The sequence below is a fragment of the Chrysemys picta genome, chromosome 1 (genome assembly GCF_011386835.1).
Source record: "Chrysemys picta bellii isolate R12L10 chromosome 1, ASM1138683v2, whole genome shotgun sequence".
Taxonomy (NCBI): domain Eukaryota; kingdom Metazoa; phylum Chordata; order Testudines; family Emydidae; genus Chrysemys; species Chrysemys picta.
In genome coordinates, this window is record NC_088791.1 from 328,588,567 (window position 1) to 328,606,570 (window position 18,004).

At 40.6% G+C, this 18,004-nt stretch overlaps 1 protein-coding gene across 10 annotated transcripts in view; it reads right to left on the reverse strand.

Annotated features, from left to right (window-relative positions):
* FAT3 (FAT atypical cadherin 3) overlaps positions 1-18,004 on the reverse strand; it is a 566,930-nt gene that overhangs the window by 41,691 nt on the left and 507,235 nt on the right. For 9 of the 10 annotated variants that reach the window (XM_008171837.4, XM_042856002.2, XM_005304056.5 and 6 more), the window contains 2 exons: positions 4,851-4,985; positions 3,567-3,724 (listed from right to left, as the gene is read on the reverse strand). In XM_008171837.4, the coding sequence (XP_008170059.2) occupies positions 3,567-3,724; positions 4,851-4,985 (293 nt within the window). Of the gene's footprint in view, positions 1-3,566; positions 3,725-4,850; positions 4,986-5,343; positions 5,595-18,004 lie in introns of those variants that run through there. The other variant, XM_042856003.2, reaches the window with a different exon arrangement.

Genomic DNA, 18,004 nt, shown 5'->3' on the forward strand with positions numbered 1-18,004 from the left:
GGTGATGCAATTTCATATGTTTCGATTGTTTCATTCAATAAGCAAAATGAGCAAAATGAATATTGTAAAATATTAGCCTGGCAGAGGGGCTTGGATCAGTACATCAACACAGGTAATAAACTGATCAAATGGTTCTTCTGAGACCACCTTAGGCTTGCACAGTCCATCTGCAATCACATACCATGGATACAACATGATGCCTACTGATCTATCTAGGGAAATATTTTGTTAGTGGGATTACATTTCAGGTTCATGTGTGTAAAATGGTATATTTAATACTGAAATATTACTTGCTTCAACTCTAGCAACACCTGGGATCACACCCAAGCTTCAATCTTATCCTGCATAAGGTGATGTTGTAGTAATACATTAAAATGTATAAAATTCACTTAACTAAGCTTTGCAAAGTTTCGCACTGACTGCCTGGACTAAAAATATATATGATCGCCTTATACTATTCAACAATTACATTTATCGCATGACAGGAAAGTTGGTCTTTATTTTTTTAATCTCTTTGATTTTATAAAACAAGTGGGACTTAAATGAGGATTCTCATCCAAAATGACCTAATCTTGGTTAACCTTTTATTACTTTTCACTGATAGATGTTACACAAGAGAAAGGAACGCGTGATGCAGTTCTCTGCATGTGTAATCATTCCTAGGGAAAAAGCAATTGAATGACATCTCATTTTGCTCCAACAGCTTAAAATCAGGAAGCATACATCTGAAAGCATTTACTTTTAGAATGGCTGACCCCTCTAAATCAATGGATAAATTGCTTCATTTGAAACAACCAAATAAATAACACCCCTATTATATCAACGTATTATAACTAAAAGCTTGGAACAGGATGGTAGACATGCAGTTTGTTCAACTAAATTGATTATTCAGTGAAGAAGGACCCTGTGTTACGATTATGAAGCATTTCCACCCCCTGAGTTATTATACATTTATGAGCTTCCAAAATTAAGCTGGTCATTTAAACATTAAAGACCATACTGTGCTATCAATTTTTAAGTAGATATCCGTGGTGGTGGTGAAAGCTTATTTCCAAATCAATAGTACAATAAGCCCTAAATATATCTTTTGGCCTCAAGAGAGTTTCACATAAAGCCCTAAAATTGGTAGCATCAATATTGTTCCATTTTCTACCCTCATTTAGGGCTCGATTGTGTGAAGTGCTGAGCCCTCTGGCTCTGATCCAGCAAAGCACCTAAGCATGTGCTTAAAACTTAGTATAGTCTCCAGCGGTGGCTCCAGGCACCAGCGCTCCAAGCGCGTGCCTGGGGCAGCAAGCCATGGGGGGCACCCTGCTGGTCCCTGTGAGGGCGACAGTCAGGCTGCCTTCGGCGACTTGCCTGCGAGAGGTCCGCCGGTCCCGCGGATTCGGTGGTGGGTACGCCAAAGCCGCGGGACTGGCGGACCTCCCGCAGGCATGCCGCGGAAGGCAGCCTGTCTGCCGTGCTTGGGGCATCAAAAAAGCTAGAGCCGCCCCGATAGTCTCAATGACTTCATGTGCATGAAAATAAGCAAACGTTTCAGTGCTTTGTTGGATTGGGCCAGAGTGCTCTGCACACTGCGGGATCAATCCATTATCACCTTCTTTGAAATATCTCGTCAGATTTAACTTAATTGAAAGCAATACTCAAATCTTCTGAATAACAGTCTCACATTTTAGGGGGGAGGGGTAGCTCAGTGGTTTGAACATTGGCCTGCTAAACCCAGGGTTTGAGTTCAATCCTTGAGGGGGCCACTTAGGGATCTGGGGCAAAATCAGTACTTGGTCCTGCTAGTGAAAGCAGGGGGCTGGACTCAATGACCTTTCAAGGTCCCTTCCAGTTCTAGGAGATAGGATGTCTCCATTAATTTAATTTAATTTAATTTAGAGACCTCTGTCCAGTCTATCAATCTTAGATATGCATATGACCGGCATTACCATAGTGTTTGAGTGGCTCACAATCTTTAATGCATTTATCCTCACAACACCCATTTTACAGATAGGCGCCTTTGAAAAATTGATGCTAAGAGATTTAGGAGCCAAATCCCATTTTCACAAGTGGCTTAGGAGTCTAAGTCTCAAATGGGCTAAAGATGCTTTGAAAAAATTGGCCTAAGTGAATTGCCCAAGATGGCACAAAGTCCATGGCGGAACAGCAAAATGAATCCAAATCTCCATATCAGACCCTAATCACTGGAACATGCTTTCTCTCTATTTTAGGTTTTTTTAAGTGTCTGTCATCATAGTATCCAAGCCCCTGTTGGTAATGTTAACTAAATATGTGATCCATTGGAATGATAGGCACCATATGAATGTGGGATTATCATTTGAGTATTGTTGCCTGACACTTCCTACCATAAGATTCTATTTTCAGTTTCTTACAACTTTACCAAACTTTAATTATTCAGGATGAAGTTTTATTTATGAGTGTCTGCTTCAGGTTGAATTTTCTGGGGAAACTTCATCCAAAATGGTTCAGCCATTTCCAAGAATGAGATTAGGAAAAATACATCATTTTTGTCCATGTTAAAAAACTCTTATTTGGAAACCACTAGCACCCTCATATTTGAAAGTTCAAGCAATGGCCTTTTTTACATCTCCAAACATTTAGGACTCAATTAGGTCTCACACAAGCCTGAGCTGTGCTGATTTCCCTACTCTCCCTGCCCCCCATGAAAGGCACAATACTCCTACTCATGAAACATTTTTTGTATTTAAGCACAACAGCTATAGAGACATTTACTGTACACTAAAAATTGCTGTCACTGTTTTAAAATTACCTGAACATTCAAACAAAACAAAAATCTAAAAATTGCAAACACAAATACAAAATGCTCTGTACCATTTCTTCACTGCTGAGTTACAGTACATGGAAAAGATACAATCAGTCACATTGTCTTCATTCAGTGCCTTCGGGATCCCAGCAGAAGTATTACACATGGAGGTTGTTGGAACTGTTTATCCTTCTCTTTTAACCCGCTCAACAGAAATTTGGCCTTCCATACAACTACTTTTTAGGCTGTTCAGCAGAGTCAAGTCATAGAGACTTAATTCAATATAATAGGAGTCTCCACCTACCCCCAGCTGTCTAGAAGAACAATCATAACTCACAGATTCGATAAGCCACCTCATTCAAACAGAGAACCTTTTATTAAAAAAAAAAATGTTTTTGAAATTCAGCGGTATGAAGGCACATTTTCCAATCACACAGATGCAGAGGAAAAACAGCCTTTTCAACAAGTGTGGTTTAGAATACACAATCATCTGAATGGCCAGGTCTTACATCTCAAGTAGATCGACTCTTGCGCCTAGACACATACAATGGTCATATAAGATACAGCACCCAATGGTCCATATTCAAAGAACACTACTACTGCAATGCATGTTAAGCTGCTTTTTTGTTTGTTGTTTTTGTTGAAATTGCTGCTTTTCCCTGTTACCATGAACAGATCAATCTTCATCTTCTGAATTCACAGCTGAAATGAGAACAACATTCCGCAAAGCAAGAGCCAATGAGAAAACATATAATCAAGAAAATAAGTGCGGGAAAGATAACATTTCAATTACCTTCAGAATTATACAGGGATTTGCTCTGGTGTACATTATAATCCCATTGCTTTGCAAGGTTCGCAGACGCAGAGCCAGCTTGAATTCTTCTTTCTTGCTATTTTCAGAAACCCGGTATTTGATGTAACTATTCCCAGCAAAGCTAAGGGAAGTGTGCCCTGAAATAACCGTTTTGAAAAGATACATATTGCAAATGAAGTTAATAACAGAACATAGGTAGATAACAAAGAAGAAACTCTTAAATAAAACCCACCCTTGACTGATTAAAAATGTGTCTCCATTGCAAACCACACACCATAGATTTGGGGAGAATAATTTCATATCAGGGGGAAAATCCAACTCACCATTCTCAGACAAGAAGCCTTATTAACTTCCTTGGAACTATTGGCAGGCGTAAGGTGAGAAGGATTTAGCTCTAGCAGAGCACCAGAAATCAGAATTTGCTGGTGAATCTGCACCCTCTGTTAGCATCAGGATATTTCTGACACTGAGTCCTACTGAAAGCTCATTGAAGTCAATGGAAATAATCTGCTTGACTTTGCGTCAGGACCCTAGTGCCTTGGTGGTTAACATAAGCTGAACAAAATATACAAAGTTTCTGAAACGTTCTTTTCAAGACAGCATGGTATTTTTATCACAAAAATTACAAACTTAATGAATGTTAATAACAAATAAAACCTTGAATTAGTACCATATGTCTCCTAAAGGATCCCAAAGTGCTTTGCCGCTAGCAGGGCAATATCTAGTGATAGCAGTTCTCTAGAAAGAACTGTCTGCTCAAAAGTCCCATGTTTTACTGATTTGGGGGTCCCATCCTGATCAGATTCAGGTCAATGGGAGTTTTGTTTGTAGATGCAGAATCAGGTGTATATATACAGCACCAGGTCTGCACAACCAGCATTTTTTACAACACTCTTAAGTAAACGGAGTGAGACCAGATTCTGAGAGGTATTGTGCATACACAACTCCCATTGACTTCAATAGCAACTCTCTGTATTATGATACAACGGCAGCACTTCTTATATAAAAATCACACTTTTAAGTTTCAGAGTAGCAGCCGTGTTAGTCTGTATCCGCAAAAAGAACAGGAGTACTTGTGGCACCTTAGAGACTAACAAATTTATTAGAGCATAAGCTTTCGTGGACTACAGTCCGAAGAAGTGGGCTGTAGTCCACGAAAGTTTATGCTCTACTAAATTTGTTAGTCTCTAAGGTGCCACAAGTACTCCTGTTCTTTTTACACTTTTAAGTATTTCCTGGTTACTCTTTTGACGGAATCTGCACCTGAACATTCTCCGAGCTTCCCTGGAGGGCACTGGCAGATGAATGGTCTTCGACTAGCTTCGTACCCCACACACTGCATGTCCCCTGGACACGGCTTCTCCATACAGGGATCACTGGACCCAGGACACAGCCCTCCTGTGATCAATTGAAACATGCTGTTAAGAATACAATATCAAACATACACCTTGGCAACAGGAAGCAGAAAGAGACTTAAAAACTGTAACAGAATTTAACTCTAGATTGTAAACTCTTTGGGGCGGGGATGTCTTTTAAATAAGTGTGCGTACCGCGCCTAGCGTAATGGGGTGCTGGTCCTTGACTGGGTGCGTAGGTGCTGCCATAAGACAAATCAATCAATACATATAATAATAAACAATTATGACCAATTCACTGGTGTCATGATGGCTTTGCCAGTGTTTCGTCCCAAACCCCCTCTCTGGAGGGGGATCTACAGCTGACCCATGAAATACATTACTAGGGGCTACATCCTTCTTCTGCCTTGCCTCAAGTCTGGAGAATTCTGTGCAGGCAGGAAGGATAGCCACGCCCAGGCTGCACAGTTGTAAGGAGAGCTCCTTGTGCAGGTGGCACTGCAGTATCCTCACGCTCCACAGTGGCATGCTGATCCTTCCAGAAGAGGAAAGCAACCCCATAAAGCTGGATTCTGGATACACTGCTAGGCGCCACAAATCCTGCACCCTCCCTTCCAAATGTGGCTGCATCCATTCCACTGCATCTGGGATCCTGGACAAAAAAGGAGGAGTGGACAGGATTTTCCTGTCTTTGAAGCTAAGTAGGAATCAGGGTGGCGACATTTAAAAAATAATCAGATGGGTTATTTTAAATTATATATTTTTAAGACAGGAGAAGGTTAACACTCTAAATAGCTAGCTTCACTTTACAGACTTAAATTGGGCAAAATAATCCTTAAAATACTCAAACTGTATTTAGTGGCATATGTAAATGGGTTAAAATTACTTAAACTTTGAAAAGTCATGACAGCTGAGGCACCGTCAGTACTTTCATAAGAATTTTGATTAGGTTTGCCAACATGGGACATAATTTTGGTCTGACCTATATCCATGAAGATCTCCTGCTGACTTCAAGGGGTAGTCTGGAGGCAGAATTGAGTCCCTAAGGTCTAAACCTTGCTTAAAATCTTTCCTTACAACACAGGCACTGCAAGCACTTCAAAAATTCCCTAAATATGTAACACCCAACAAATTCAGATGGCTGCTCAGGGCTTGATTTAAAGCTAATGGAAGTCAATGGAAAGTTCCCATTGAATTTAATGGATTCTGGATCAGGACCTTATTTTGTCATTTTAAAAGCCCTTAAATACATATATATTTAAATTAGCTCAGTCTGGAAAGGCATGTAAACACTGTAAACCACAATTCAAATGACCACACAGCCTCTGAGGGAGCCACTGAAGCTCATCATATCAATCCTCAAATGTTTCTAGAAAGAGACACTTTCTTTTTAGCCACCACAAAGAAATGCAAAGGAAATTAACATGCACTGGGCCAAGTTCTGCCCTTGGATGAGTTTGTGGGACTTCTAGTGAAATGCATGTGGTTGTGCACGCCTGCCTATGCTTGAGATTTATTTGTTTTTGTTGATTTGTATCTAGGGCTTGAACAGAGAGAGGGCCAGTGGTGGGGGATGGATAGGGTTAGCACTTCCTCGTCTGTCAAACTTAAATTAATACATCTTGGAGCAGATTTAAGGACAGGAGAGTGCCCCTTATTGAATATTTGCTGTTCCTGCTTTGTGTCACAACCTTAATGTCATTTGAATGTGGGTTTTGGGTTTTTTGTTAGTGTATGTATTTTATTTATAGGGCATAAAGAAAGTAATGAACTTGTAATAGGGCAATCCCCTCCCACTCCTTACAGTTATGAAAGAGACTACGTTACTGCTAACACACTTTTGTACAAGCCAAGCATGGCTCAGACTAAGCATAGCTCAAGTTACCTGGCACGGTAGGTATGTTCTGGAAACAGAAAACTTATTACTGTAGGTTTCAAAGTGGAGATGATCTGCCTACAAATATGGCAGAGACTATCAATGTCTATGCTTGACGAGCAACACAGTCAGTTTAATCTTTTAACACCTCCCCTCCTTTGTCAAACATTTGTTTGAGACGTCTGTGAAGTAAATGAGCACTGATGTGAAATGATGCATGGCAATCTTTATTAATCAGTGTAATAGGGTATATTAACATGCATAATAATCAAGAAGAGCTCTGTGTAAGCACAAAAGCATGTCTCTTTCACCATCAGAAATTGGTCCAATAAAAGATCTTATTTCGCCCACCTTGCCTCTCATGCATAACACTACTAATATATTATCACATTTCAACTCCTATAGATACTAATAGGGATTAAATCAACAGGCTTCTATGGAAATTTAATTTAATAGGGTTCTAAAGAAAATATTCTAAAAATACAGAATTTAACTGAGAAAGATATTTTCCATAGATGTTTTTGTTTGTTTGTTTTTCTTTTTAAACAACCACAATCCTATAGAATTCTATATCAAGGACATAATTCTCTAGAGAATGGTACAAATATTCCACAGAAAGGTTATAATTTACTGTTCAATTCCATCAGCTATTTCAATACATTCTTATTAGGTGTATGCTCTTTATGCACGGTATATCTGTTCTTTGAAGATACTTAAACCTTATGTAAGGCAGTAATTTACGTGAGCCTCTCTGTAGCTGACAAATAGACAAGTCACTTGGGCAAAAGCCCCAGAGCTTGTGAATATGCTGAACTGCTGAGATTTCAGAATGTGGCATTGCACATTTTCACAACCCTTTAACCTTTGATTAAAATCTCTGACATTAAGCAATAAATCAATACTTGGCTTCTCTATCAGTCTCTGCCACTTTTTAGCTGATTCTAACTCTTGATTTGTAGTTCAGATTCATCATTCCATGGTCCAAAAGTATATGGAAAGAATCTAATATATTTATTATCACTACGAAGATGTAAGCTTACCCTGGCAGACTATGAATGGTTTTTTTAGATAAACTACAAGCAAATTAACTTTTTATTCATCCTGTGGATTTCACAGCTGTGACCGAAGTTTTAAAATATTCAAACCTGGGAGAAGAAATGTTTTATGCCTATCTGTATGGTTATAAGTGCATAAGCTACAAATCATGCACTACTGTATTGCATTGTTTTAGCTAATGTGCATGTTCAGGCTGATTTCATAACCACACTGAGTAAACTTGTAAAATAATTCACGGATATGTTATCCACAGCCAGAGTTGAAATACAATAATTTAGTTGTCACATTTCCACTCTGAAGTCCAGCATTTTTACCATTCTTTGTTCTTTCTGAAAGAGATTCAACAATATGGACTAGGATTGATTTTCTTTCCCCTAGGCAAGTCCTGAAAATCCATGGCATTCCCATGTAACTCACATTACTATTAATAATTCTGTTTCCAAGAAGGAATTGCACAGAAACATGGAGTTAGGGTCAACCAGTAACTGACAGGAAATTTTGGAAGGGGGTTTGACAGATGATCTCTGTTTATTGCTCTAGGAAGAGGTAGAGCTACTCCAAGGTCCCTGCCAGTATGACAAAGAGGAAAATACTTTCTCATTTCTAACTGTGGCAATTACTTCATCCCTGTATATATAAGAAAGAATCACCCAGAACCATGTAATCCCATTTGCAGTGTTGCCAAGTCTCGGTGTTTTGTGTTTTTCTGAAAGCCCCAGCTCCTGGATACATGTGATTACCTAAAAAAATCTCAGATTTCATTTTAAAAAATAAATGTTAAACTCTCTTGGTTGCAGAAAAAAATTTGAAAGTGACTCCTAAAGGCTACAAATACCAAGGCAAATAAAAAGAACCCCAAACTTATTATTGTAAAAAACCTCAATTTTTAAAACAATCTCATGATTTTTTTGGGGGTGTGGGGGAGGTCTGACTCATAATTTTTGAATGCTTGGGTTGGCAGTACTGCAGTTGTACTCTTGGATTAGGGTGACCAGGCATCTTCATCTGTTCTACTCTATAACTGGGAATTTGTCCCAGGTTTTAGTGGAACTGGCTGGGATATCTGACCACCTCTGCTGGCTCCAAATTCTTCCCAGCTCCTTCCAGTCAACGAATGGCTACGCAGGTGGTGTCGGAGAGAAGGCTTTGGATTCTTCGACCATGGGATGGTGTTCCAAGAAGAAGGAGTGCTAGGCAGAGACGGGCTCCACCTAACGAAGAGAGGGAAGAGCATCTTCGCCAGCAGGCTGGCTAACCTAGTGAGGAGGGCTTTAAACTAGGTTCACCGGGGGAAGGAGACCAAAGCCCTGAGGTAAGTGGGGAAATGGGATCCTGGGAGGAAGCACAAGCAGGAGAGCGCAAGAGGGGAGGACTCCTGTCTCATGCTGAGAAAGAGGGACGATCATTGAGTTATCTTAAGTGCCTATACACAAATGCAAGAAGCCTGGGAAACAAGCAGGGAGAACTGGAAGTCCTGGCACAGTCAGGGAACTATGATGTGATTGGAATAACAGAGACTTGGTGGGATAACTCACATGACTGGAGTACTGTCATGGATGGATATAAACTGTACAGGAAGGACAGGCAGGGCAGAAAAGGTGGGGGAGTTGCGTTGTATGTAAGAGAGGAGTATGACTGCTCAGAGCTCCGGTATGATACTGCAGAAAAACCTGAGAGTCTCTGGATAAAGTTGAGAAGTGGGAGCAACAAGGGTGATGTCGTGGTTGGAGTCTGCTATAGACCACCAGACCAGGGGGATGAGGTGGACGAGGCTTTCTTCTGGCAACTAGCAGAAGTTGCTAGATCGCAGGCCCTGGTTCTCATGGGAGACTTTAATCACCCTGATATCTGCTGGGAGAGCAATACAGCGGTGCACAGGCAATCCAGGAAATTTTTGGAAAGCGTAGGGGACAATTTCCTGGTGCAAGTGCTGGAGGAACCAACTAGGGGCAAAGCTTTTCTTGACCTGCTGCTCACAAACAGGGAAGAACTAGTAGGGGAAGCAAAAGTGGATGGGAACCTGGGAGGCAGTGACCATGAGATGGTCGAGTTCAGGATCCTGACACAAGGAAGAAAGGAGAGCAGCAGAATATGGACCCTGGACTTCAGAAAAGCAGACTTTGACTCCCTCAGGGAACAGATGGGCAGGATCCCCTGGGAGAATAACATGAAGGGCAAAGGGGTCCAGGAGAGCTGGCTGTATTTTAAAGAATCCTTATTGAGGTTGCAGGAACAAACCATCCCGATGTGTAGAAAGAATAGTAAATATGGCAGGCGACCAGCTTGGCTAAACAGTGAAATCCTTGCTGATCTTAAATGCAAAAAAGAGGCTTATAAGAAGTGGAAGATTGGACAAATGACCAGGGAGGAGTATAAAAATATTGCTCAGGCGTGCAGGAGTGAAATCAGGAAGGCCAAATCACACTTGGAGTTGCAGTTAGCAAGAGATGTTAAGAGTAACAAGAAGGGTTTCTTCAGGTATGTTAGCAACAAGAAGAAAATCAAGGAAAGTGTGGGCCCCTTACTGAATGAGGGAGGCAACCTAGTGACCGAGGATGTGGAAAAAGCTAATGTACTCAATGATTTTTTTGCCTCTGTCTTCACGCACAAGGTCAGCTCCCAGATTGCTGCACTGGGCAGTACAGCATGGGGAGAAGGTGACCAGCCCTCTGTGGAGAAAGAAGTGGTTCGGGACTATTTAGAAAAACTGGACGTGCACAAGTCCATGGGGCCGGATGCGCTGCATCCGAGGGTGCTAAAGGAGTTGGCGGGTGAGATTGCAGAGCCATTAGCCATTATTTTTGAAAACTCATGGCGATCAGGGGAGGTCCCAGATGACTGGAAAAAGGCTAATGTAGTGCCCATCTTTAAAAAAGGGAAGAAGGAGGATCCGGGGAACTACAGGCCAGTCAGCCTCACCTCAGTCCCTGGAAAAATTATGGAGCAGGTCCTCAAGGAATCAATTATGAAACATTTAGAGGAAAGGAAAGTGATCAGGAACAGTCAGCATGGATTCACGAAGGGGAAGTCGTGCCTGACTAACCTAATTGCCTTCTATGATGAGATAACTGGCTCTGTGGATGAGGGGAAAGCAGTGGATGTGTTATTTCTTGACTTTAGCAAAGCTTTTGATACTGTCTCCCACAGTATTCTTGCCACCAAGTTAAAGAAGTATGGGCTGGATGAATGGACTGTAAGGTGGATAGAAAGCTGGCTAGATCGTCGGGCTCAACGGGTAGTGATCAATGGCTCCATGTCTAGTTGGCAGCCGGTTTCAAGTGGAGTGCCCCACGGGTCGGTCCTGGGGCCGGTTTTGTTTAATATCTTTATTAATGATCTGGAGGATGGTGTGGACTGCACTCTCAGCAAGTTTGCAGATGACACTAAACTAGGAGGCGTGGTAGATACACTAGAGGGTAGGGATCGGATACAGAGGGACCTAGACAAATTAGAGGATTGGGCAGAAAAAAACCTGATGAGGTTCAACAAGGACAAGTGCAGAGTCCTGCACTTAGGACGGAAGAATCCCATGCACTGCTACAGACTAGGGACCGAATGGCTAGGTAGCAGTTCTGCTGAAAAGGACCTAGGGGTCACAGTGGACGAGAAGCTGGATATGAGTCAACAGTGTGCTCTTGTTGCCAAGAAGGCTAACGGCATTTTGGGCTGTATAAGTAGGGGCATTGCCAGCAGATCGAGGAACGTGATCGTTCCCCTTTATTCGACATTGGTGAGGCCTCATCTGGAATACTGTGTCCAGTTTTGGGCCCCACACTACAAGAAGGATGTGGAAAAATTGGAAAGAGTCCAGCGGAGGGCAACAAAAATGATTAGGGGTCTGGAGCACATGACTTATGAGGAGAGGCTGAGAGAACTGGGATTGTTTAGTCTCCAGAAGAGAAGAATGAGGGGGGATTTGATAGCAGCCTTCAACTACCTGAAGGGGGGTTCCAAAGAGGATGGAGCTCGGCTGTTCTCAGTGGTGGCAGATGACAGAACAAGGAGCAATGGTCTCAAGTTGCAGTGGGGGATGTCCAGGTTGGATATTAGGAAAAACTATTTCACTAGGAGGGTGGTGAAACACTGGAATGCGTTACCTAGGGAGGTGGTGGAGTCTCCTTCCTTGGAGGTTTTTAAGGCCCGGCTTGACAAAGCCCTGGCTGGGATGATTTAGCTGGGAATTGGTCCTGCTTTGAGCAGGGGGTTGGACTAGATGACCTCTTGAGGTCCCTTCCAACTCTGATATTCTATGATTCTATGATTCAGTCTGTAGCAATTCCCACTCTGCCTGTCTCTACTTGCCTCACACACCTTTGGGCCTCATTCCTCATGTTTTATACCAGTTCTCTGCAACATCCTCTACCTCAATGCTCTGACTATCAACAGCAGTTCTCCTCATTGATACCCATTATGTGGTACCATAAGGGAATCCCATCTCCTACACAACCCAGTGACAATTCCTTTCTTCCTCTTAAAAATCACGCCCCTTTCACTCCAGGGCCAAGTCTCTCTCAAACCATACCTCTTCTAAAATCTGAGACACGTGGAAAATGCTGATATCTTGTGGGGCACAGAATTCCAAAGGCTGATTATCTTGGGGGCGTGGGGGGTCTGTCTCACCTTGCATGTAATCTATACTTTAGCGGTTCAAAAGTACTGTGCTTCAAAGAGAATGGACTACAGTCAACTTTTTCCAACCTTGGGTGATGCACTGGCTTCAAAGGCAGCATACATTTTGTAGGGGAGAGATCTTGGTATTAATGCAAAAATGATATTAATTATATTATAACAACTTATTTTTTATTAGGTCATTACAAACTTTAATGGAGGATAGGTCCATCAATGGCTATTAGTCAGGATGGACAGGGATGGTGTCCCTAGCCTCTGTTTGCCAGAAGCCGGGAATGGGCGACAGGGTGGATCACTTGATAACCTGTTCTGTTCATTCCCTCTGGGGCACCTGGCATTGGTCACTGTCAGAAGACAGGATACTGGGCTAGATGGACCTTTGGTCTGACCCAGTACGGCCGCTCTTATGTTCTTAAACCTGTTTACGCATTTATTGAACATTAAGATATAGTTACAAGAACGTTATAGCCAGGATGCTTAGAAATATAACAATACACATGTTTAGCTAGTTATGTTACAAAATGTTAAAGCTAATCAAAGAAATTCAGGAAGATTTCTACTCCTATCTCCCAAGGACAAGCAAAGATCAAGATAACAAACCATGTAAAACATTCATGTTTTAGGAAGAAACCTGAATATGATTGGAACGTAGGGTGTATCAGAGCGATACATCTAGGTACTGTGGGTTCTACCAACCTCCACCCTCTTGCAAGAAAACTTACTTGTGTTCTTAAAATCTTTAGAGAAAAACATGTTGTCGGAGATGTTTTAAACTTTTGTTATTTCTTAAATGTTGAAATGACAAACACCTTTGGAGATGTATGTTTGCAAAGATATTTAAATGTAGGAATAGTAATATGTTTAATATACAAATATAGCAAGGTAATTTGATGCTATAAATGTGTACTAATATGAAGCCATTTAAGTATAGAATATTTATATTAATAAGATGCCAATTAATTACTGGCAGTGTGCAAGCAAACCCTCATCCAACTCCAGAAGACAGGAATCATCTCTTCTAAAACTATGACAAGAATCAACACTTTTTTATATTATCTAAGCTGTAAAAAAACTTTAATTTTAAAAAACTGTTTGGAGAACTGAAATCTTTTATATAAAGAACAGGGGTGTTTGGACTTTTTCAAAACAGAATTTCATTTTCTGTCAAACTCTAATAAAGTTGAAAGAATATCTCAGAGGATGGATCAAATAAAAAGAAACATTTAAAACTAGCTTTGAAAGTTATCTGATGCTTTCGTCCACAAGAAGAACAAAGGCAATGAAAGAAATGTTGCATATTCATTAAACAGATTGTATATTCAGGAGCTGAAAGTGTCATCTAAGCCAACCCTGAAGGCATCAAGCCAATGAAAAGGTGACAGCAACCAACTTTGAAAAGAAACAAGCCTGTGTGTTTTCCTGTAAATTTCCTAAAAATCGGAAGAAGATGCATATAAAAGAGTCCAAAGTGAGCACCTCTCAGACACACACTCCCTGCTATTCTGCTTAGACAGCAAACACGCCACAACTGATCCTGTGCATCTCTACAAGCAAGCTGCCACAGACAATTAAGAAAAACAGAGAAGACTCAAGAAGAAACCAACCCAAGGAAGACCTCCCCAAACTTCAACATGGACAGGTGAGAGAAGTTAACTAAAACACTGACAAGCGATTAGATTTAAATTCATATAATGATTTTATTGGGATACTGGAATGCTATTGTAATTTAAAATATTAACAGTTTCTCCTGATAATCACCAGCTGGTTAGGCAATGTATTGCTGGAGAGGAGATGGGATAAACACTGGTAAACAGAGAAATAGTGGGATTTAATTACACCTAGGATTCTTAATATTTGTAATTGGCCTGTTTTAAGATAGCTTCTTTTAATTAACTAATTTAAATATTTCCTTTGATTTCAGAGGATTTAGTTAAGATTGTTACTTTGCCCAACTACAAACTGCTTAGTTATTATTAATAACTAGCCAGGCTTCACTTGCCTTTAAACACATTTTTTTTTGCCTGTTTATCCACATTTTTAAGTATCTAATAAGATACTAAAGCTCAATTCGGGATAATACTATATTTTGGTCTGAACTTACCAAAAACCAAAAAGCACCCCACCACCGCCAAGGGAATCCACTCTAAAAGGTGTAATCTCTGCTAAAAGACCTCCATAGAAAGATATAATATAGGAGAGATCGTAATAGAAGTATCAGTATTATTATATTTGTTTTCTCATTTGTGTTATTTTATTTAATGCTTTCTCTTTCTTTCTTCACTAGTAAAATGACCACAATTAATAACTGTGATTATTTTGCTTGGTCTTAATCATGGTCTCCTAAGATACATAGAAGAACTTCTATGACTGAGTAGTGGGAGTCACACCCATAATATAGCAATAAAAGAAACAATTAGTAAGAGCTGGCCAACCATTTCTCTAAACTAAGTATTTCTAGTAATGTTTAAAATAAAATTACATGGCGCCCAACAATTAAAATGACCCTCCTATACCACACAATGTGTTCGGCACCTTGGAAAAATCAGACCATTTTTATTTAATGCCTAAGTGCAGACTGGATGGAAAGATACGATCCTCCTCTCTCACTCAGTCTTCTTAGCTGTACTACCATGATGGCTTACAAGGGGCAGGATCTGTGTGTGGGCTTTATGGGAGTCAGTGGGTCTTTTGGAGGAATTTGAATGAGCAGAGAGTGGGAGTCTGGCACATTGGTGTTGGCACTTGAGTTCAATGGTGTAGGACTGGACGCATTGGATCCATTCATGAGAGGTACTGAGGACCTCTTCGCGGGTGCTGTGTGCTCTCAACTCTTACAATGGGACCTGAGGGGTCACAGCACCTCTAAAAATTGGGCCCTTTTATTTATTTATTAGTGGCAGAGGATCACAGCACATTATATTTAGTTATTTCTGCTTTCCTTCAGAATGTACCAGGTATAGCTCCACAAGACCTAAAGCCTAGATTCCTTCTTTCCTCCCATGAATTTAGATTTTGGTACAAGACAGAAGAATCTATTCCTGTCACACTGTAGAAGAAGCCATATGCACTCTAATATAGAGGTGTGAGCTTTCACTTCCACACAACACTTTTGGGGACAGTGTTCACAAGGCTCCTGAATGATTAAGTCAGAACCATATTCGATCCTCTTCCCTAACAAAAAGCAACAGAGAGTCCTGTGGCACCTTTAAGACTAACAGAAACCCATGGTTTCAAAAACTGCCCAGTGTAGTGCAAATTATGCTCCTCATAAAAGTTCCTTAACAGGGGCTAGAAATGGGACTGTGAACAAGACTTTATGGACAAATTGGTTCCAACAAAACTAATCTACCCCCCCCCCCCTCCATGAACCTTTGTCCTAAAACTAAAACCAAACCAAATCTTTAAGTTTTTTTAAAAGGATAATATAACACGAAACTATCATTTTTGCCTCTGAAACACCAAAATATCAAGAGAATGGCTCTTTATTCCAGTACTTTTCACATGACTGGAAGCACAAATGCCAGAAATCTCAGGAGTTAGCCTGTTATTGCAAGATTTTTTTAGTTATTGACTCTAAAGGTTCAGACTGAGGCATCTGAACTTTTGGACTTTATCCTACCTGAAGTGAGCTGCTGAATCTTTAGAGGTTCACAAGTTACCTGCTTTAACAGTCTCTTGGCATTCTGGTGCTAGATAGCTCAGTTTGCTCATAAAGGTAATCTAGGTTATGCACAGCTGGCATGCATAATTTGTGCATATCTTTGACATCTGGCAGTGGGAACTACGTTCCAAGTCTGATACATATTTCAAGAATGTGTGAATTAGCTCAAACTCAGGCTTCCTGGGTTATAACTGAATCTGATCAGTGAAAACATATGCAATATTTTAATGGGTTTGTCATGCTTCAATCTATCAATATTTATTTGGCTACATCATTAAACTACTCTAGAAACAAATATAGTAGAACACTGATTCTGCTGAATGTGTCTTGCCAAAGCTATCACGTTAAAAGAACCATGAGGAAATCCATCCTAGTATTTTGTATACTATTTTTCCACTTGCTATATTTATATGCATATAAATATGCAGATACACACTCATTATGTTTTATCATACAGAATACACACACACACATTTCTGAGGAAAGATGGATTAAAAGAACTATCTATGGTTTGCTTTAACAAAAACTAAAGAGATTGAGGCAGGTTAATTTTCTACAAGTATCCGAAGGGAACACATGCCACGGACCAAGGTTAACTGCTCAGGATGGTAAACAAGGGGTATAATTAGCAACAATGGAATGAAAATAAGAATGGGAAAATGTAAACTGAATATCAGGAGAAAATTCCTGTCAGTGAGATCTATCAGTCTCCCAAGATAGGTATGGATTCCCCATTGATTGGTACATGTAAAACTAGACTGGACAAAGATACAGTTTCAAAACAGTACAGGATATACTGTAGGTAATAGTCCTGCACTGGCTTGGGGGCTTGGCTAGATGATATGATAGCACTGTGCAGTCCATTCTATGAAAGTCTCTATTGCACAGCTTTTGTATAGCCAATAATAGCAGGGACTACTATAACATACATCTAAACCTGTTTGAAACACTTAACACTATCGTTTAACAATTAGCCCTTAAATGTGCATAAAAGATCTCAACTCCAATATTCTAATCTTCTCACATGCGCTCAACTATCAGGGCCCTATTATCTCCCCTCTGCAGGACTCAAGTGACTCCAGCTGAAGTTCCATGCATTGAGGCCTGACCCAATCCCCTCTGAAATCCCTGGTAAGACACTCATTGACTTCGACGGGAGCAAGAGCAAACCCTTAAGGAGGCTAGGTTGTCAGACTGAAGATCTGCCACACAGATCTGAGAGCAAAATGTGGTGCACAGTCTTTATGGGCCAAATGCAATATACGCAAATGTCGCAGCCTCAATGACGTCACAGGACTTTTGTCCACTGACACCAGCAGAAAACAAGGCCCCATCTCTCTGTGTGTGTTTACGAGAAGGGAGGTTTAAATGTATTGATTTTACAGCAGCTTCTTATTTCACTCTTGAGCAAAGTGGAAAGAAGAACAGAAAACTGCACAAACAGAAGGAACAGATCTATTATTATAACTGCTTGAGGTTTTTTACCTAGTACACAGAAGCAGAAGGAAGACGGGCAACCTAGTGAATATGTTATCCATTCCCGTATGAAATCCCTTCAAAACTGTGGAACAATTTCATGAACCAGTGCCACAGTGGTTAAAACAAAAACCAACCACACACAAAAATGCACATACCTGGAAGCCTGAGTGTAGCTCAAAAGGTCAGAAGCACTACTTGCTCCCAATTACTTAACGAAATACTTTATTGGTTTCCATTCCCTCCCCCCCCAAATATGAATGAAAAAGGCCTTTCCATCTTTATCACTTAGGTTAAAGGTCATCCTCACTTTCAAAATGCTGGGTGCAGTCTCTAAATACTGACTGGGCAGTTTCTGACATGA